This window comes from Sus scrofa, chromosome 13 (assembly GCF_000003025.6).
Source record: "Sus scrofa isolate TJ Tabasco breed Duroc chromosome 13, Sscrofa11.1, whole genome shotgun sequence".
Lineage (NCBI taxonomy): Eukaryota > Metazoa > Chordata > Mammalia > Artiodactyla > Suidae > Sus > Sus scrofa.
In genome coordinates, this window is record NC_010455.5 from 201,923,545 (window position 1) to 201,946,427 (window position 22,883).

Consider the following 22,883-nt stretch of genomic DNA (forward strand, 5'->3'; position numbering starts at 1 on the left):
CCGGCAACTTTTCAGCAGAGAGATGGGGGTTTAAGAAAACGACTTTTCTCGCTTGCTTTCCATTTCTTTCTTCCTCTTTGAAATGCCCTGTTTGACGTTGCACTAAATCGAATGCCCTAAATAAAATACTTGCTTCTCTGCAAGAACCTCCTGCCAAGACAGATGCCTCCCGTTCTGACTTATTCGGGTTCTGATCAGACAAACCCAGACGCTTCACATTTTTTTCGCCTTATCTAAATAAGGGGCCATCCAGAGCCGTCTTGTCTGTGTGACATTTGAATGCATCCAGACGAGAATAGTAAGTAAGATTCCACGAGCTAGTTAAATTGCTTCCCTGGAGGGAACACTGGGGGCAGAGCCTTAGGGAGGCAGGCAAATGCAATCCAATCCGCCTTGTTTTTCTTTTTTTTTTTTGTCTCTCCCCCCGCCCCCGCCGCCCCCAGACATAAATTTTCCTGTTTTCCCAGTCATCCTGCAACAATGCATGTCCAAGCCATGCTGTGATTAGAGGGGAGAATATGCTTATGACCCAAGTTCTTCACATGTTGGAGCACGGAGAGACCGCGGATGGTAAACCAAAGGAAATTTCCATCTGCTTTTGAGCGGCTGCACATTCTTAGTCTATAGGAAAGTTAGCTGTTATTAAGTAATAATGTTCAGCTGCAGTTGGTCACGCGTAACAACAGACAGATGTATAATGTTTTATTTGGGTTCGCCAGCTCTCTCCCAAATAAAGGGGCTGAAATTAAACTGTCTTTACAAAAACATTCAGCAAATGATACCCTGATTCCAGGGCTCAGATTCTTTGCCATGGAAAATGGAAAAGGAGCCTCCTAGCGAAGCCAGTATCTGTTTAAACTTGTCTTTGCCGAAAGAAAGGTTGATGTTCTACAGAATGAACCAAGTTGAAAAAGAATCTCCGTCGAGGAGTAAAGGATATAAATGATGCAAACCACACGAAGAGATGGGAAAGTTTTTAGTTACTTATGGAATTGGAAAGAATAATTATGGAAGGGAAGGATAGGGACAAGGCTAAGTCGTGTACCACAGAGGCAACGTGGATGGTTAGATGCTCACATGCAATGTAAAACGAGGGCTAGGTCTTTAAAAAAGCACTTGTTGCTTTTCCAGTAAGGCCAAAGATAGACCTTGCCAGGTTCCCAAGCCTTCACTGACGCCTCTAGCCACATGATCCTTTTGGAAGCTGGGTATTTTAAAGACACTGGTTCTGATTCAGTGGCTGGGGTGTGGGACCCCAGAGCTGGCATTTTCTGATGAACATTTCTAAGTGATTCTGATGCTACACCCTTCTATTACAGGCTGCCCTGTCTCCAGGGTCCCCTAATGGATAGCACATCTTAAGATAGTTCATGACCACAAAGAGTTATATTTCCCCATCAAACAAACTTACATGCACAAAGGCGTGTTTCCAGCCCTATTCCTGCTGCTGGCTCAGTGACCCAGAACAAATCACCCAACGTTTCTGATCTTCTTTCTCCCCAGATGTAAAGTGCAAAGTTTAAACCTGATCAGCACTCCTTGGAGTGTCCCCAGCATCAGGTACACGCCAGATTTACAGAGTTAAGCATGTTTCTTGGCTGTAGAACACCTTGGACCCTGTAATACCCAATATGGGCAGTGTGAGTCTCCAGTGGGTGGAGACAGTGGGATGCTTGGGGCTGGGTGGGCAAATCTCCCCCACATTCCCTGGCCACAAATCACTTTATTTGTGGAACGCCTGCACCGTACACTCAGAGCACTGAAGGCTAAGGTCCATCCAGCTTCAGCTCTCTCAGCCTTAAAATCCAGAATCTTCCCTCCAGCCTCTGATGTTCTTAGCCAGTGAACCCCGAAAGCTAGTCCAGAACTATACCCACCATCCAAGGAAGACCACTTGGAGCAATTTTAAGCCAATTGCTTTCCTTTTCCCATTTTGATTTGTCCCCTCAGGACAATTCACCTGAGCGTCTATTGCCCAGGACACGGTTCCCTGTAAACCGAAAACTCCACCCGGCAGCTGCCATATTTGTATATTTGGTCCCATTGACTTTCTCTTCCTCCTCACACCAAAGGGTGTGTTCTTTTGCTTGGAAGTAATGAGATTGAGGCGTTCCCATTGTGGCTCAGTGATAACGAACCCGACTCATATCCACGAGGATGTGGGTTCGATCCCTGGCCTCACTCAGTGGGTTAAGGATCAGTGTTGCCGGGAGCTGTGGTGTAGGTTGTAGACATGGCTCTGATCTAGCGTTGCTGTGGCTGTGGTGTAGGCTGGCAGCTGAAGCTCCGATTTAACCCCTAGCCTGGGAACTTCCATGTGCTGCACATGTGGCCCTAAAAAAGCCGGAAAAAAAAAGAGAGAAAGTAATGAGACTGCACTTCTAGGCAACCCAGCTTATGTGCTTGTGAATTTCCCATATGCTCTATGGAACTCTAAGTGGTGAAGCGGTGTTCCAGGTGTGGTCTCAGCACTGGCTGCCTCAGCGTCTCTGGGGAACTTTTTAGGAATGCATATCCCCAGGCTCTACTCCAGACCAGCTGAATCAGAGACACCGGGGCCCAGCCGTGTGTATTCCAAGACCTCAGGGTGATTCTGACGCTCACGGAAGTTGGAGAGCTTGTGTTATAGAGATGACAAGGATTACAGACTCAAACAGACCGTGTGCTACCTCAGTTTCATTACCTGGAAGACAGGAATCATTGTATGACCTCTTTCAGAAGCTGAGTGTGAGTTAAATTAATACTGGGCACCTTATATAAGTAAAAAATTGATGACAGCTATTTATCCTAGGAGGGCTGCTAATATCTAACGAGCAGCAACTGATTTTACGCCGCCTTTAAACTGCATCAGGAGAAGTGATGCTGAGTTAGTTTTGATAACAGAGGTGCACAGAGGTTAGGTAGGAGCACAGGTGTGGAGACAGGCACATCTGGTTTGCCAGTGAGGTGGTCTGTCTCTTAACTGTATGAACATGTATGTCAAGTGTCTAATCTCCCTAAGCTTAGTTTCCTCATTTAGACAGTCTAGAAAATACTTTCCTCACAAGGTAAAGAGAAGGACAAAAGAGAATTCTGCCTGTCCTTGCTTTGAAAAGGGCCTGGTCCCCATCCTAAATGAAGACTCTGGACGACATAATGTGTATTTGTCATTACAGACCCTGAGGCCATCAGATGCTTAACCAAGGGCTTCTCGCTCCACAGAAGGAGCTAAGGCCCTTACATCTTGCCCTGGAAAATTGTCATGATACATTTAAGTGCTGATTTAGAAGTAATTGAAGGAGAAGAATGACTCACCTTTTCTATGCTGTCCTTGGGGATCAGGCGAGACTTTTCTTCCCATCAAAACCTTGTGAGATTTGTTTTTCTTTTTCTAGTCACTGTTTAGCATAGACCAACATATGTAGTTGACGTAAAGGGATATGTCAAGACTTGATATGTTTTCTTTAAATACAGTACCTTTTAGAAGAGGCATATGCTCTTCAAATACAAAAATATATGTAAGTGCATGGCTGTGGTGAGCCTTTCACTAGGTTTTGCCCCAGGAACAGACAATGGCAAAAATGCAGCAAGGCAACAAGAGTTTTTTCTCAGCCGGGTTACAAGTCAGTTTTGGTCCAGCTGTACCTCAGCTCCAAGTGTGTCCAGAGGAAGAAACAGGCCAACCTGAGCCTCAGCGGAGAGCGGTGGCAGAACCACGTGGTTCCCATGCTTCTGCCCAGTCCCGGCAGCTCACACGCCATTGGCCGAGGCAGTCACATGGCCACCTCTGACGCAGAGGGGTGAAAGTCTGGCCCCCCATCCCCCCCACAGGGAAGGGTTCTCATGGAGGGACCCGCAGAGAGGGGCAGCAAGGCACTGGAAGCAGCAAATGGCCACGCAACCAAAAATGACCAGGGCTCGACCCATGAGGTTGCAAGTCCACGCCTTCAAAACATGGGTCCTTAGGAGAGAGGAAACGAGGCTGTAAACGGGCCTTCATCTCGACAGGAGCTTCCGCTCAGGGCCTCTCGCTCCTCACAGAGAAAAATATCCAACTCCACAGCCGCCCCGATGCCACCACTTCTTCCAGCCACCCTCGATCCTCAGTGGCCCGAGAGAAAAAACAGGTTTGCAGAGGGCAAGAGTACGTTCCCAGCCGGTAAAACCAAAGGGCCACCCTTTGGAATCACCGAGCGTCAACGGGGGCCACCTTGCTCTCTTTTAATGAACATGTCCCGTGCTGAGGCCACCTGGGCAAAGCCATCCGTGTCCTCAGCTGACACTGACAAAGTTGAGAAGGGGATTAAGAACAGGGAATCCAGCCACCAAAGCAAGTCTTAGGCTGCTTTGAAGAGCAGGTGGGGAGGAGGGCACGAGGCCAGCGCCCAACCAGCCCAACCAGGCCGCCACCCCGCCTCCCCCCTACATGTGTTTCTGTGGCCACAGTCACAGGATCCAAAGAAAGGATATAGCTAAGGCTCACTGACTTTATTTTCCATTATTTTTAAGCCTTTTGAGTTCAGTCAACCCCAAATACATTCCTGGGAAGTGCTTTTTATTTGACTTAATATTTAAACCCGTTGTACCCTTAAAGGGACATTTCATCCAGGTATTTGTAGCAGAGAGAGAAAGATCATCAAAACATGGTTTGGGAGTTCTCGTCGTGGCTCAGTCATTAACGAACCCGACTAGCATCCATGAGGTCGCGGGTTTGATTCCTGGCCTCACTCAGTGGGTTAAGGATCCAGCATTGCCATGAGCTATGGTGTAGGTCAAAGACCCAGCTGGGATCTGGCGTTGCTGTGGCTGTGGCTGTGCCCGGCACCTCCAGCTCTGATTAGACCCCTAGCCTAGGAACCTCCAAATGGCCCGGGTGCTGCCCTAAAAAGATAAAAGACCAAAAAAAAAAAAAAAAAAAGATAGTTTGGTCAGGAATATCTGACATCCAAGAAAACTTTGTAAGCAATTATTTTCTACAAACAAGAAGCTGTTTTGCCAGAGCTTTAAAGTCAGATGCCTCAAAATTCTAATTTTGGTCTCCAAGTCCAGAGTTCTGGTTGGCTTTGGATTTTATTCTTCCAAGCTTCGCCACCCTGTTTGAAGGTACGTGAATGACATGACCTGAAGCCGGACTGAGAAACTCCAGGTTGAGGGAACAGCTGCCTCCCTTTACAAAATTATTTCTCTACAAAAATAATTTGGGATGTTCCCATTGTGGCTCAGGGGTAACGAACCTGTCTAGTATCCATGAGGACACGGGTTTGAACCATGGCCTTGCTTAGTAGGTTAAGGATCTGTGTAGCAATGAGCTGTGGCGTAGGCTGGCAGCTGTAGCTCTGACTCCACCTCTAGCCTGGGAACTTCCATATGCTGCAGGTGCCTCCCTTAAAAAAGCAAAAAAAAAAAAAAAAAAAAAATATATATATATATATATATATAATAGTAATTTGAATAGGCTTTGAATATATGAATATAATTTGAATACATTTTATTCATTTACATTTTATATTTTGAATGAATAGACTTTGTTAGTCCACCATGGAACACAGAAGTCTTTCCCAGAGCACACAAACTGGAAACTTCTAAAATTTGACTCAAGTATTCTAAATTTTTATTTTTTATTTTTATTTCCTTAGTCTTTCTAGGGCCGCCTCTGCGGCATATGGAGATTCCCAACTAGGCGCTGAATCAGAGCTACATTCGCTGGCCTACACCACAGCCGCAGCTACGCTGGATCCTTAACCCACTGAGCAAGGCCAGGGATCGAACATGCATCCTCATGAATGCTGGTCGGATTTGTTTCCACGGAGCCACAATGGGAACTCCAGAGTTCTAAGTTTTTAGAGGGTGTCAGTGTTGCGCTAACTAGGAGAAAAAAAAAAGTCGTTCTTCAATCAGATGTTTCTTCCCCTAACTAAACATCACATGAAAGTTGACTGGATTATCTCAGGTTGGCTAGTAAAAGTGGTGGGTGAACATCTATTGCAAAAGTTAAAGACTTGTTGGTGCTTCATTTTGTTTAATATTTCTACAGATTATTTATGTTGCTTTATAACATATATTTAATATAAATAATGTGTTATAAATCTATATATTTACTGTAATATTATAGAACAGATTTTATAATGTTTGCATATTCTATAACAATATGTATATGATATTTGTGGAATAAATATAAATAATGTGTTACAGTTTTGATCCATTCTCCATGTATTCCTATTTTAAAAAATTAATACAGGAGTTCCTGTTGTGGCTCAGTGGTAATGAACCCAACTAGTATCCATGAGGACGTGGATTTAATCTCTGGCCTTGCTCAGTGGGTTAAGGGCCCTGCGTTGCCGTGAGCTGTGGTGTAGCGTGCAGACTTGGCTCAGATCTGGCGTTGCTGTGGCTGCGGTGTAGGCTGGCAGGTACAGCTTCCATTCATCCCGTAGCCTGGGAACTTCCATATGCCACAGTTACGTCCCTAAAAAGACAAACAAAAAATTTTTTTAAATAAATAAAAGGAAGAACAAATTAATACGAATTAATACGTAGACTTGGGCCAACCACTGGGCCATTGGTACTCATTTATCTGTAAGGAGGGGGAGACTGGACCTTTCTGAAAAGAACCAAATAGATGTTCTCTGTGTCTCCGTGCAACAGGGTTATTTTGGAATGCTAAGGGGAAGTGGGGACAGGATACTCACCAAGGGGGAGAAGCTGTTGAGTTATGGATGGGATTCAACATCTGTATCCCAGGGCGGTGGTTCTCGTTGACATGTGTTCCTGGGGCAACAGCAGCACCTGGGATGTTTTTAGACAGGCAGGTTTTTAGGCTCCACCCCAGACGGAATCAGAAACCCCAAGCCTTCCAGGCAGTTCTGATGCAGTTAAAATCTGAGCAGCACAGGCGTTCCTGTCATGGCTCAGTGGTTAACGAGTCCGACTAGGAACCATGAGGTCGCGGGTTCCATCCCTGGCCTCCCTCAGTGGGTTAAGTGGGTTAAGGATCCGGCGTTGCCGTGAGCTGTGGTGTAGGTCGCAGACACGGCTTGGATCCCACGTTGCTGTGGCTGTGGCGTAGGCGGATGGCTACAGCTCCGATTCAACCCCTAGCCTGGGAACCTCCATGTGCCACAGGTGCAGTATTACTGTTATTAGTGAGCTGAAGCTTTATGGGTATTCTCATGTATCCGAATCTATGCTATTACTGTCAGTATTATTTATCTGGATCTTTCCCATCTTGGACCATTTCTGGCTCTCTCCTGACTCTGTTTTTGGTTGTTATTTGCATATGTCTTCTTTCTAATTGGTCAAGGGTTTTCTGGCCATTTAGGGTTGATTTCCCTCTGACAGGAGAGTGTGCTCCAGCTCACAGTAGTTCGTTTCTTTGATCTTCCATTCTCATCAGATCCCCTTTCGTGGAGAGAATTCCCCGTTCCCCCCTCCCCACCAAGGATGGTGGTGGGGACACCCTTTCCGTTTTTTCCATTTTTACTGCTTTGTCCCAACACCGGAAGTGCAGTTCTTCCCATAAATGAGAATCTTTTTCAATGTGCCTACTGTTTAGTTCTGTTTCCAAAATGTGTTTCTTTATTTTTCCCTTTATCTCCAGAAAACGAAGGCTACACAGCATAAGCACCAAGTGACTTCATGCCAGGTATATTTAGAAAGTAATTTGGATCCTTCCATTCAATAGTTTCAAGGACTTCACTTCAATAAAGATATTGCCATTCTAAGAATTACAATCCCAACCCATTTGTGAGAACCATAGAAATAAATGCAATTATATACAAAACTAATGGTTTGTATATAATATTGCTTACTTGTTAAGAGCAAGGAAATTAGAAGAGAATATCTTTTATTATGTTTTCCATTTTTAATTTGTGGGAAACTGTTAGGGCCCCTTAATGTTTTAAAAGTGAAACCAGGTAAACTGCAGATTGTCACAGGTGGCAAAAAATAGGAACATGGGGAGTTCCCGTCGTGGCTCAGTGATTAACAAACCCACTATCAACCATGAGGACACAGTTTCAATCCCTGGCCTCACTCAGTAGGTTGGGGATCTGGCGTGGCCATGAGCTGTGGTGTAGGTCACAGACGCAGCTCGGATCCCTCATTTCGTGGCTGCGGTGTAGGCCAGCGGCTACAGCTCCAATTCCACCCCTAGCCTGGGAACCTCCATATGCAGCAGGTGCAGCCATAAAAAGACCAAAAAAAAATTTTTTTTAATAAATTAAAAAACAGTAACATAAAATTATATGATATAAGAGTGTTCAGTGAAGTAAATTTCATTAAAGACATTTGCTGATAAATGAAATACTATAATTAAGAGCGTATAACGAAGTGCAGATGATCAAGCAGACAGGCAAAAATGAATAGGTGCCAAGAAGGAGATATCAGGTCTTGATAGAACATAGAGCGATGCTGTAGAGGCCATTCGTCAAATAGACTGTGAGCACACAGGGAAAATCCGTGTGTAAGGGAGGCCACACTGGCTGATAATTGGGACTGTTAAGGGTAAAAGAGCAATGATTGTAATTATTTACAATAATTGGTGGGTCCGAAATGTTAAGTCTATAGATGCCTCTGGGTATAAGACATAAAAATGTGAGGAGATATATGCACTACAGTTTAGGAAGAAGTATTTGAGAAAAGTAGCAAAAGCACCCAGTGACTTTAGAACAGGTTGCTTTTAACTCTGGAGGTTTAAAGGGATTGTGTACGGACAAGACTCTGGCTCCGCGTCCAAAGACTCTGGACCTCGTTCTTTCTGCCGGGGACTCTGTGCGACCCCGACAGATCCCTGCCAACTCCCAGGTCGCCTCGTTTGAAAAAACATGTGTCAAGTGCCTTGGTTTTGACAATCTTTTCAGCTCTCATGCTCTATGAGTCAACAGTCATAATGCATTTCCACAGGCGGTAAAAATATTCTAGACTCTTCCCTTCCAATCTCACTGTTTACTTCCTCGGCATTTCCCCTTCCTGCCTCCCTGTTTGCCGGTCAGTTGAGAGTGGGCTTCAGTGGGGGTGAGTTAACCCACTCTTTCCAGGGTGTGTTACTCTCCAGTTCCCTCCTGGGGGTGGGGATTCTACAGTGAGGGCTGTGGTTGGGGCTTCAGTTTCATTCCTAAAACACGCCTCGAGTCTTGATCTGTGCTGGGCTCCACGCCAGAGAACCGGGGGATTGGAAGGTGAAGGCTGAGGCCCTCGCCCTCGGGAGAAATCAGTGAGGGTCAGTTTCCCTGCGTCACTTTCTTAGTAAACACCTGTGAACGCCACGTGTCCCTCTTTCTTTCAGGAAGTAGCAGAGTCCCATGGTGGCCAGGTGGGGGAAGGGGAGCGAGGACGTGCCACCTGCCTGGAAGAAGACGCCATCTGCTGCCGAGTGAGTGACCAGGTACTGCAGTGCTGAGGGCACAGGGTGTTGAGAGGGAGGGGGTGGGCATTTACCCCTGAAGTGTGGTCCCCCCAGTCATATTCCTTTCCACAGAAAGACGCTAATCCCAACACCCTGTCGCCCCTGCCCAGAGGTTCTAGGTCCCGTTCCCCCATTTATGACCGCCACCCCCGGACAGCCCTTGGTGTCACGGTCACCAGCACTGGATGGGCAGAAAGGCAGCATAAGAGCTTTCAGCACAAAGAGGGAAAAGATCCAGCTCACCCCAAACCTGGCCCATTGCCCCTTCCTAAGAGAGGTTACAACAGAAGTTTCATGGCACTGCCTTCACAGAAGCAGGGCCAAGTTTTCCAGAATCTGGCAGAAGGCTGCGTTTAGAGTTCTGCTTGTGTATCACTCATGCTTGCAAACTTAAGCCTCTGTTTTTCTTTCAATGGGTTGAATGGCATCCACTTTCCCAAGCAGTTTTTTCTTTTCTTTTCTTTTAAGCGCAGGCAGTTACTTGTCCACCAGCTGCATGTGTCTTTGGCAGCACCTGTGTTCCGAGCTGGACCACGCATCTGCGCATATGCCAGCCTGGCGTTATGTTTCCAAACTTTCGCCCTGGTCGCTCTCCTCTGGATTACTGAGAAATCCTGCTGAGGGTCTGACAGAGCTGACACTAAATTATATCCCCTGTGCCTTTCTTCTAAATTGATCCCCAAATAAGCGGAATAGGCTTAGTCAAAGAAACTCTGAGTAACGGATGGCCCCTCTTGGCCATGAAAATGAAAAAGTAATTCTCCCTTCCGAGAAGAAAAAAAAAATTTCTTTAGGGGCAATCAGTAAATGACACACTCTTAATAAGGTACCAGGAAAATTCAAAAGTCCATTGCATCCTCAACAGGTGTTAGCCTCTAATGGATACAGTTTCAGATTCCTCTGAAGGGATTTGCCCAGAGGATTCCTTTCGAAACTTCTCTTGAGATGACGCTGCTCTAACAGCAGATTATCGCATGAATCACACTGTACACCAGTTCCACCAGTTCCTTTTTAAAGGGGGAAAATTGTTTTATTATTATTCCTAAAATACTAATGAGGTGGAAAAAATAGACCAACCAGGTAGAGTTACCCTGTAAATCACGCATATTCTCTTTTTCAAGGAGTGTAAGGGTATTTATCTTAGCCACCAGGCAGGCACTGTAAGATGCTGCCTGGCTTCACACTCAGCTTCTCCTGTGTGTGAGCACAGGGCTCGGCGGGGAGCCTACTGCTTCTTCCAGGTAGGTCTGTTCTGCTACTAAGCTGGATGCCTGGACTTATTTCCTTGTTCCCTAGCTCTTTAAATTAGATTCGTCCCCTGGTTTCACTTAGCTCAAGAGAAGTGAGGCCGCAGGTGTGTGCCATCCCTGAAGGTCACACCTCGTATTCGTCACTGATGCCCCTTGGCTGGGAAGAACCTGCATATTGATCAAGCCAGGACTACAGCTTAATTAGTCTCTCTACGTGTGGTTGTGGTTGTTTTCCTTTGTAATCAAGAACTAAGACAGGTCATGGATTCCAAATTAATCATTGGACTGGAGGATACGATGAATTGTTATTACAAGGAATGCCATACCAAACAGTATTTTTTTTTTAATTTTATGAGTACTACCCAAGGTTTTTAAATATGAATTAAGGGAGTTTCTGACATGGCTCAGTGGTTAACGAATCTGACTAGGAACCATGGGGTTTCGGGTTTGGTCCCTGGCCTCACTCAGTGGGTTAAGGATCTGGCGAGGCTGTGAGCTGTGGTGTAGGTCGCAGAGGCGGCTCAGATCCTGCACTTCCGTGGCTCTGGCGTAGGCCGGCAGCTGCAGCTCCGATTCGACCCCTAGCCTGGGAACCTCCATATACTGTGGTATGGCCCTAAAAAAGCAATATACATACACAATGTGTATTAACATTCTCTCTTGCTGTATAAAGAATTATCTTATGGATGCAGGTTTTAGGTATGTTAGTACTGACCCTAGGCTCAAATTGTCTTTAAATTTTCTATAATGGGAAATTCACGATAGCTGCATATATAGATATTCACAATATTCCATGGGGTAGATGCACGTGAATGTGATGTTACAAGTAGAAGATTTTTTCTCCTCCCTTTCTGGACATAGTTCTCTTAATGTTCAGACTTCTTCCCACTTTACACATGCTTCCTGGATGATTTTGTTCATTCTCTTGGTTTTATTTATTTTTTGTCTTTTTAGGGACACACCTGCAGCATATGGAGGTTCCCAGGCCAGGGTGGAATCGGAGCTACAGCTGCCATCCTACACCACAGCCACAGCAACGCTAGATCAGAGCCACGTCTACAACCTACACCACAGCTCACGGCAATGCCGGGACCTTTAACCCACTGAGCGAGGCCAGGAATCGAACCTCATGGATGCCAGTCAGATTCGTTTCTTCTGAGCCATGATGGGAACTCCCAAGTAGCATCATTTTTTAAATGTGAAGCTCTGTTTTGTCATTTTATAGCCATTATCTCATTTAACCACCCCCCCCAACCCTGAGACATAGACTTCATTCACATTTTTACAAATTAGGGTGCCGAAGTCCAGAGAGGCTAAATAGCTTACCTCAGGACACACAGCAATTAAGTTGGAAAGTCAGTATTTAATCCAGGTTTGCTTGTCTCTCTCGTCTATACTCCTAACTCTACCCTACCCTGGACATAATTCTCTTATCGTTCAGACTTCTTCCCACTTTACACATGCTTCCTGGATGATTTTGTTCCTTCTCTTGGACACGTCCATTAGTCTTGCCTTCAGAATCCCCCTTTCTTGTACGTGTCCACGTACGTTCAGACGTCTCTCTCACACGATGATCCCGTTTCTATTTTCTGGATGTTCTACCGCACGTGGCAGTAACGGAAGTCCCTCTTCGTCATTTCCTCAGGCGGCCCCAAGAGCCCGAGGATGGACGCCGTGCACGTGGGTATGGCCAGCGCACCGCTGGTGAAGCACGCGGCTGGAGCTGGCCTCAGGACGCGCAGACCCCGCGTCATGTCCAAGAGCGGACACAGCAACGTGAGAATCGACAAGGTGGACGGCATATTCTTGCTCTACCTCCAAGACCTGTGGACCACCGTCATCGACATGAAGTGGAGGTACAAGCTCACGCTGTTTGCTGCCACCTTCGTGATGACGTGGTTCCTCTTCGGAGTGATCTACTACGGCATCGCCTTTATTCACGGGGACCTAGAGCACGGTGAGGATACGTCCAGCCCAACCCCCTGCATCATGAAAGTAGACTCCCTCACGGGCGCCTTCCTCTTCTCCCTGGAATCCCAGACCACCATCGGCTACGGCGTCCGCTTCATCACGGAGGAGTGTCCCCACGCCATCTTCTTGCTGGTGGCCCAGCTGGTCATCACCACCTTGATCGAGATCTTCATCACGGGCACCTTCCTGGCCAAAATCGCCAGACCCAAAAAGCGGGCAGAGACCATCAAGTTCAGCCACTGCGCTGTCATCACCAAGCAGAACGGGAAGCTGTGCCTGGTCATCCAGGTGGCCAACATGAGGAAGAGCCTCCTGATTCAGTGCCAGCTCTCGGGAAAGCTCCTCCAGACCCATGTCACCAAGGAAGGGGAGCGGATCCTCCTCAACCAGGCCACGGTCAAGTTCCACGTGGACTCCTCTTCCGAGAGCCCCTTCCTCATCTTGCCCATGACGTTCTACCACGTGCTGGACGAGACGAGCCCCCTGAGAGATCTCACCCCCCAAAACCTTAAGGAGAAGGAGTTCGAGCTGGTGGTCCTCCTCAACGCCACCGTGGAGTCCACCAGCGCCGTCTGCCAGAGCCGCACGTCCTACATCCCGGAGGAGATCTACTGGGGCTTTGAGTTTGTGCCTGTGGTCTCTCTCTCCAAAACCGGCAAGTACGTGGCTGACTTCAGTCAGTTTGAACAGATCCGGAAGAGCCCAGATTGTACCTTTTACTGCGCAGACTCCGAGAAGCAGAAACTGGAGGAGAAGTACAGGCAGGAGGATCAGAGGGAAAGAGAGCTGAGAACGCTTTTGCTACAGCAGAGCAACGTCTGATGTCAGCGGTGTCGCCTCAGCTTAGCTCCTTCTGTCAGTTCTGCTTCCCCGTCTGAGCTCCTTCCCAATGAAGAGGTCACCAGGAAAACAAAACTGCGTGGCCACGCTCTAAAAAAACTGCACTGAGATGCAGACCTGTTCCTTTGATCTGGTGGCTAAGCAAGCATTTCCACATCTGAGAGGTTCTTTTTTTAAAAGGCTTTATCTGAAGCAAACTCCCCAAATTCAAATTTTCTATAAAGGGGCTGCATTTCAAAGAACTTGGTGGAGGGCAATTCAAACAATGTCCTCCTGCATGGACAGACATTTCACAATGCTCATATCAAAAGGAAATGCATTGCTATACAAGGATGTCAGCTATAAGGTATTTATTCAACAAAAGACAATATGGCTGAGAACTGAAATGTTCAATATCTACTTATATTGTTGCTTTAATGCACACATTTTTTTCAAGCAGAGCAAATGTTATTTATAATGGAGGCTACCTAGTAATACATAAAAAGGGCCAAAGGGACTCTGTACTCACAAAATATCATAATTCCATTTTGGGGAGTTCCCGTCATGGCGCCGTGGTAACAAACCCAACTAGCATCCATGAGGATGCGGGTTCAATTCCTAGCCTTGCTCAGTGGGTTAAGGCTCAGCCAGGGCATTGCCATGAGCTGTGGTGTGGGTTGCAGAGAGAGCTCAGAGCCTGCATTGCTGTGGCTGGCAGCTATAGCTCTGATTCGATCCCTACCCTGGAAACTTCCATATGCCTCAGGTGCGGCCCTCAAAAAGCAATAAAATAAAATAAAATTCCATTTTTACCCTTTTCAGTGAAATGTAACCGTACAGAGTGAAATTGATCAAATCAGGAATTCACAGTTGTGAAAACATATACCAATGGAGTTGGTGAGATTGTTCACCCAGATTTTTTTGTTGGCACGTATGGGCTCTCTTCTGTTCAAAATCAGGTTCACAGACCAGCAATATCAGCATCACTCAGGAGCTTATTAATAATTTACCCCTTCCTGGACTTAGAGAATCAGAGTCTGTATCTTAACTGGACCCCCAAGTGATTCAGGTAAAAATGAAAGTTGGAGAAGCTCCACTCTGGACGTTTTCCCAGTAACCTTCTGAAGCCAGGGGGTGCCAGTTCTTTGATAAGGACCAATATATTCCTTTCCATGATTTCATTCCTTATCTATTAAAATTCCTGGTCCACAGAGGAACTGCCACAGACATTTCAAGAGCAAAGTAACGCCCTTGAGAAAAATGGTTGCATCTCTCAAGTGAAGGGCAAGCTTGTTGATTACCATCAGAGCAAAAGGAAAATGCAGCTGCTGAACAATTGGAAATTGGCCCCTTCATTGACGTCTGTAAGGCTGGATGGACTGTGAGGAACAAGAGGAGCTGAAGATAAGGAATCCAAGTGCAGGTGACTCCAGTGAAGCAGGACCAAACGCGATGCTCTGATAACATGTAAAGGATGCCCTCGGTGTTTAAATAAACCTCATACAACTCAGTTTAAAGAGGTAGCATTTGGCCTCTGGCAGAATTTAGAGGTCACGCCCCTCGCCTTTCTTTGGGGCAGAGAATAAATGGGCTACAGGGGAAGTCTCATTTCATTCAAACCAGGGCAGCTTTGCACTTTTACTCAAGAAGAACGTGACTTTGAGTAGGCTGGCATATGGAATCTATGTACACGTGAGGCCACATGTATGTGCACACAGACCCACATGCGCACGTGCACACACACACACACACACACACACACACACACATCAGTATGCACGCCCTGGCTCTTCCGTCATAGTTGTGGAAATTATCCGTGAAAGACATTTGTGATTAAGACAGCAAGTCCTTGACCAATGGGCTTGCGTACATTTTGTTCTATCAGAATGGGAAGCTTGGGGCTCAGGGAAAATGGGACAAGTAATCAGAGTCAGACAGTCGGTGAAACAGTGTTGGGATTTCAGCAAATCTGGTCCTATCCTGATGTCACCCCCTTTTCACGTCTCCTCCCATTAAACAGAAAATGTGACAAAAACCTCTTACCCAGAACTGAACATTTAATGCAGATGTAAGAATCATAGGAGTGAGGCTGCAAACAGTTTAAAGAACAATCTCAATGCACAAGAGGTTGCCGTCTTCAATTATTCAGGAAGCTTCTATGTTTGCTTTTTCTATTGATCATTTCATGGCAGGTTGTTTTAGTTGTCGACGATTCTCGTAAAGGATCACATTATTGTAGTTTGATGTGAGCTCTTTCAGTTCTTCAACTTTTTTATTGTATAATCCAGTAAAATCGACAGGAAAATAATGCCCCAGCATGTTTACAATTTGTCTTTGGCACTATTCAATGTTTTTCACAGTATTTATATCAGTGCTTATTTGAATGTGATCAGAAGTCTTGCATACTTATATTGCATATGGTACAATGATACAGCGTAAGACTGAGGAATCTTTCTGTGTGTTCATTTTGCATATCAATTTTGGCCATATTTGGAAGACTTGATTGCACTACACCCAAAATAAATATGTAGGGTCTTAAAATCTAAGACTTGTACAAGTCAATAAATCATAATATAACATAACAGTCAAAAAATAGCTCTTGGAGTTCCCATTGTGGCTCAGAGGGTAAAGAACCTGACTAGTGTCCATGAGGATGCAGGTCTGATCCCTGGCCTCACTCAGTGGGTTAAGGATCCAGCACTGCTGTAAGCTATGGTATCAGTTGCAGGTGCGGCTCAAATCTGGCCATACTGTAACTGCGGCATTTCTGCAGTTCTGATTGGACCCCTAGCCTGGGAATTTCCATATGCCACAAGCGTGGCCCTAAAAAAAAAAAAAAAAAAAAAGAAATAGCTCTGAAGTTGTGTCTGGTTTGAGACTTAGCATTTTCCAGACAGAGCTACTTCTTATTACTTTGTATAAAATCCTCTCATGCTAACAAGAGTCAGGGGACAAAATTATTTGATTATATCTGGACATGAATCTGACTGAAACACCTTCATGCTCAGCACTTAACGGAGAGTTGTCAAACGAAAAGAGTATTTTGACCCCCCCAAAAGAGGAGCTGAGTTTTGAAAGCTTTCCAAGGCACCAGGCCTTCTTGGCCTGACCATTCAAAAATGTTGGATTCCATTTGAGAAACCACAAAGAGCAGCAAATCAGCGTGATCTGCATTATACCTGCTTAAGTAATAAAATCCGTTGTACTTCATGGCACCTAGTAGCCGGTGGCCCCAGACAGCACAGCAAAGACTCACTCTTTGATCCTCAGGACAAGCCGTCTTTGTTCTCTTTCCCATTTATCAGGAAATTGCAGCCCAGACTCCAAAAGTCTAAAATAACTGGTTAAAAGCTAAAAAAAAAAAAAAAAAAAAAAAATGCCATGAATGAGGGGACCAGATATTTAGGTGAATTCAAACAACTATTTTGCTTGATTTTGATTTGAATTCAATGCTCAATTTTAATTGGCTGATTTAAGTCCCATCAAAATGTAAATCAAAACATAGATAAAGGAGTTCCTGTTGTGGCTCAGCAGAAACGAACCCAACTAGTATCCATGAGGATGCAGGTTTGATCCCTGGCCTCGCTCAGTGGTTTAAGGATCCGACATTTCCGCAAGCTGCAGCACAGTTTGCAGATGCAGTGTGGATCTGGCATTGCTGTGGCTGTGGTGTAGGCTGGGCAACTGCAGCTCTGACTGAACTGCTAGCCTGGAAACTTCTATACGCCACAGGTGCGGCCCTAAAAATACATATAGGCTACTCCAGTCTGATTCTTTCTCCTGTGCTTGCATCCTCAGTACTCATGCTTCATCTGGAGAAGGAAGGAAAGAGAAAAGCAAAACAAGGAAGACGAGGGGCCTTTGCACAGATAGCTCAGTAAAGGACCATCCTCTTCCTTGGGCTTGGTTCTGCATTTTGTCACCGTGGTCAAAGGGTCAGACATCCAACCCTGTGACATAGTGAAGCCTTCCAGTCTCTCAGTCTTGGCTTTCATTCTTGCTAGACTTTTACTGTTAAATATTAGGAACAACTAGCCTTGGATGCAGGGGATTTTATCATAGCTTTCTGGGATGGACTTTTTTTTTTTTTTCCCCCAAATGAAAGGTATCATCATTTCAAGACTTGATTTCCAAAGTCTGTAGGGAACACTCGAATTCCACCATGTGACTCTGCACAGGTTCAAGGTGCACTTCATTTTCATCCCCTGGGAAGTCTTCTCCCCAAAGGTCCAAAGCTTAGCATTTCACTTCTAATCAATGAATTACATACGTCTTGCCTTTTTGGAATATCAATTTATCTTTTATCAGAGCAACCTGCCAACCAGTCCCTGGATCTTGGGGTGACAATAAATGGTTTCTGCTCTCAGAGTGAAGTGGCTTTAGGAGCAGAGTTTGAGTGTCCAGGGTAAGAGTCTGCAATGAAATGATAGAATTAGAATTTAACTGGGATTTTAAAGAATAAAGGAATTACTTAACTTCTTGAGGCATTGGTATTTGTCAGTACACTTTGTTTCTTACTGTTGTTTGTTGTTTCGATTTTTTTTTTCCTTTTCTTTTCTTGCCTTTTAGGGCTGACTGAGCGCGCATGGCAAATGGAGGTTCCCAAGTCAGGGATCAAATTGGAACTATAGCTGCCAGCCTACACCACAGCTCACAGCAACACTGGATCTTTAATCCACTGAGTGAGGCCAGGGGTTGAACACGCAACCTCATGGTTCCTAGTCGGATTTGTTTCTGCTGTGCCATGACGGGAACCCCTGTTGTTTCTATTTTTTTAGGAATTCTGAAATAAAGTCCTCTCGTCTTCAGAGTAAGGAAAGCAGTGAGAAACATGTAAAAAATGAAAGCTAATCATTCATCAATTAGACTTCCACATAAAAAGACTTCTGCTAGACGTTCCCATTGCAGCCCAGCAGAAACAGACCCAACTAGTATCCATGAGGATCCAGGTTCGATCCCTGGTCTCACCCAGTGGGTTAAGTATCTGGTGTTGCCATGAGCTGTGGTGTAGGTCGCAGACACGGCTCGGATACCTCATGACTGTGGCTGTGATGTAGGCTGGCAGCTGTAGCTCCCACTCAACCCCTAGCCTGGGAACTTCCATATGCCGCTGGTGTGGCCCCAAAGAGGAAAAGAAAAAACAAAAATTTTGCCAGTGGAAAAGAACTTCCTTGCAGGGGAAAAACCGGTCGTTCAGTCTTACAGTCTTACGTTACAACAGATTGTAATTACAGCCTCTGGCATCGCAGGAGGAGCGGTTTTCTGAGACTTTAAGAAGCACAGATGGATGAAGTCCAACTTTTTTCCCAAGTTTTTCCACTAGACGCTTAATGAAAAAGAAACACGAGGCAGAAGTAAAGCTCCTGCCATTTCACTTCATCTTCATCCTCTGTCAGTTCTCCAGTTAGACTCAACTTCCTTTCAACTTGACTGATAGTTCCTCATCTTTGCCCTCTAGTCCATCAAGTCAAATTATCCTGTGGGTTAAAAATAATCCATCCACGAGTTCCCATTGTGGCTCATTGGGTTAAGGACTTGATGTAGTCTCTGTGAGGATACAGGTTTGATCCCTGGGCCTCGCTCAGCAGGTTAAGGATCTGGTATTGCTGTGACCTGTGGTGCAGACCACAGGTGAGGCTAGGATCCAGTGTTGCTGTGGCCGTGGCATAGGTCTCATCTGCAGCTCCTATTGGACCTCAAAAGCCTCGGAACTTCCATATGCCACAGGTGTGGCTGAATAAAGAAAAAAAAAAAAAACAATCCAAATTGGTAATTTGTGGACCTTTAGATACCTAGGATTAGGGATTTTTATCTTTCAATTAGTATGTGGCTAGTGTGTAAAAATAAAAGACCAAGAAAAAGCTGTTGATTAGGGTTGAGCTTTAATTCCTCATAAAATTGCAAGAACTTATTGTGGAAGTCAAAGGATATAATCAGCACATGGTTATAAATGCCAAAGATGTCATAGATACACATAAAGGCCATACAGCTAGGAAAAGGAGATTTCAGCCAAACACAAGGGCCTTTGCTACATCCTGGGCAGCGTGGAGCAGTGCCTTCTTTCAGCCTGTCTCTCACGGGAAGGGAATGATAGGCGCAGTCTTTCTCCACAAGATGAGCAAGAGCCCTGACTCCCAGCCTCTGTTGGAGAATCAGACCAGTGGTTCTGATTCCTAATCAGCACTGGATGGACAAAACCAAAAATGAAGGCATCAACCTAAAAGCCCATCATCCAGTTCCCTGTGGCCTAGCGGGTTAAAAGTCTGGGCTTGTCATTGCAGTGGCTTGGGAACTTTTACCTGCTGTGAGTATAGCCAAAAAAAAATTTTTAATTTTAAAAAATTTTAAAAAGTCAAAGCCCATCACCAAGTTTTTGGTTTAGCAGCTCTCACGTTATGATGTGGTACTTAACTATGATCTTATCTTCACACCAAACCCAAATCCCATCTAGTATCCATGACTTCCCACCTACTTAAGATGCCCAATTTCACCCATCAAAAATATTCAAGTTATAACTAGACACTATTTAAAATTAGACTCCAAGGGAGTTACTATAATTGATTACATAATACCCATTCTCTTAAAAAAATCAGCAGTTGTTGATTCTCAGCTAAGAAATGTGACCTCTTAGCTTATTATTTGTAGTATTATTATTACTGCAAAAGTCCTTAATATTGCCAAAAAAGTAAAGGGCTTCCAAGAACATGATTGGAGAGGGGTTCAAAGGAATGATTTTTGTTTTTCATTTACTATAACCATATTCTTTCATCTGCAATCAAATCTCAAGACTAAGGATGTTGTATTAAATCAAATCATTACAGGAAGTATGACTGTATCGGGACTTTTTACAAAAACAAACTTCCAGATCACCAGAGGAAGCTGTGTTTGTGTGCTGACACAAAGTATTCAACAGCAGTCAGGAGATGAAGGCAGGATGACAGCCAACTTGGATCTATTTTTGAAGAATTATTTCTGTAGGGTGTCATGGAAGTTACAAAAAAGAATGCTTTGGTAAATAGTCATATCCATTCCAAAAAGACCCATTCCAAAATACCACTTAATGAAATTCGCGGGGATGTTATGAAGATGAAAATCCCAAATGACATGCAGATTTTACAAGCAAACAGTCTTACTTTTTGTAAATCCTGGCAGCGTGCAAAATTACCAAAATTTCAGTCATACCTCACTCTTTTGTGAGGGATAGATATGTATCTTTTTTCTTTTCTTTTTTTTTCTTTTTTGTCTTTTTGCCATTTCTTGGGCCGCTCCCTCAGCATATAGAGGTTCCCAGGCTAGGGGTTGAATCGGAGCTGTAGCCACCAGCCTACGCCAGAGCCACAGCAACTTGGGATCCGAGCCACGTCTGCGACCTACACCACAGCTCACAGCAACGCTGGATCCTCAACCCACTGAGCGAGGCCAGGGATCGAACCCACAACCTCATGGTCCCCAGTCAGATTCACTAACCACTGAGCCACGACAGGAACTCCATATATGTATCTTTTGCTTTGTATATCACTCCATCTGATCTCTATACCATGCCACATGAGGAATGTCCTTGCTTTTCTCTGATTTTTCAACTAGTCTTGGGCTTAAATTTGCCTTTGTGTAATAGTGACTCCTGTTTCTCAAGACTGAATTACTATTTGGTGCATGTTAAGAAATCTCTGACTAACTGATAAATGTGGACTTGGTCAGCACTGAACTCAATCATACTACGACCAATCAGCTTGAAATATGTACTCTTATGTTCCACGAATTCATCCCTCTACCTGCCAAGCCATTTCTTGTTTCACTGGTATCTCCATCACCTTTCTTTTTTAAAAAAATATATATGGAATCACTCTAATCTGTGAACCAAGAGCAGAAACAATAAAGCTAATTTTATAGTCTTGGGTTCCTTCTCATTTCATTGGGATGGTAATGTGTAGTTGGTGCTCTGATGGACAGAGTATGTTTTCTTAGAAAGCTAAGAGATAGGCATTCCCGTCGTGGCTCAGTGGTTAACAAATCCAACTAGGAATCATGAGGTTGCGGGTTCGATCCCTGGCCTTGCTCAGTGGGTTAAGGATCCAGCGTTGCCATGAGCTGTGGTGTAGTTTGCAGACGCGGCTTGGATCCCGCATTGCTGTGGCTCTGGCATAGGCCTGTGGCTGTGGCTGTGATTGGACCCCTAGCCTGGGAACCTCCATAAGCTGAGGGGAGCAGCCCAAGAAATGGCAAAGAGACAAAAAAAAAAATCTAACAGATAGACAAATACCGTATTATATCATTTATATGTGGAATCTAAAATATGGCACAGATGAACTTATCTATAAAACAGAGACAGACCCATGGACATAGAGAACAGACTTGTGGTTGTCAAGGAGGGGAAGTGGAATGGACTGGGAGTTTGGGGTTAGTAAATGCAAACTATTCCATTTAGAATGGATAGACAATGAGGTCCTCCTGTACAGCACAGGGAACTATATTCAATCTCTTGGGACAGACCATGATGGAATATGAGAAGAAGAATGTGTATACACACACACACACACACACACACACACACACACACACACACACACACACACACACACACACACATGATTGGGTCACTGTGCTGTGTAGCAGAAATTGACAGAACACTGTAAATCAACTATACTCTAATAAAAATAAAATAAATAAAAATAAGAAGGCTCAGAGATACACTCATTTGAAAAAGCCCTTTCCTGCGATGATAACTATAATTTGGAGATGACTAGGTCCTAAAAACTTGTTATTGGCATATTATATCAATGCCTCAAGGAATATATTTTGCTTCCTTTCTAATCAAACAAAACATTAATCCCTGCTTCATCTCTTTCTTTTGCCTTGATACCCTACTGCTCATTTCATTTTAGTCAATGATTAAAGATCCAGTTAACAATTTAACAATATCCTTTCAACATCTTATCCCTAACCAAAGCTGCTTACCTTCCACTGCTTTTTTAATTTGATGGATTAAAAGGAAGAAGACACATAATTATAAGCCTTAAAGGTATTCATATGGGTGTGACCGCAAAGCAACACAATTATTTAAGATCCGCCCTGCAGAGATATGCACCCAAGAAACAGACGTCCTGGAAGCACTTTCCCTAGGAAACCACACACTCACACAGCAAAACAGCTGCCACAGCAACAAACCTTCTCTAGGTATCTCTTTTGGAACCTGCCCTTTTGAAATCTTGGCTCATTCCTTGCAACATTCTCAGTGGTGGCAAGACTCAGTTCTTTGCGTGAGAATGTGACAGGTAGAAATTAAAGCCACTGGTACGTATGGTAGGGCATCAAATTGGAGAATAGTGTTTAAACAAAAAATGTTTTCCAGAAAGTTACATAGTAATCTGGAACATGGCAATGAGGCTCACTGGTGGGAAACGTTTTTTGAATTTTAATCGGCATGAAATTTCTCAGACACATATCTTCTACTTCTACATGTA

The 22,883-nt window shown here is 44.6% G+C and overlaps 1 protein-coding gene across 10 annotated transcripts in view; it reads left to right on the forward strand.

The window, feature by feature from the left end:
- Positions 1 to 17,905, forward strand: part of KCNJ15 (potassium voltage-gated channel subfamily J member 15) — a 47,414-nt gene extending 29,509 nt beyond the window's left edge. For 7 of the 10 annotated variants that reach the window (XM_005670338.3, XM_005670339.3, XM_021070983.1 and 4 more), the window contains 2 exons: positions 9,263 to 9,361; positions 12,278 to 17,905. In XM_005670338.3, coding sequence (XP_005670395.1) covers positions 12,298 to 13,425 — 1,128 coding nt within the window. In that variant the 5' untranslated portion in view covers positions 9,263 to 9,361; positions 12,278 to 12,297 and the 3' untranslated portion in view covers positions 13,426 to 17,905. Of the gene's footprint in view, positions 1 to 7,599; positions 7,622 to 9,262; positions 9,362 to 12,246 lie in introns of those variants that run through there. The other 3 variants (XM_013982588.2, XM_021070981.1, XM_021070984.1) reach the window with 3 other exon arrangements.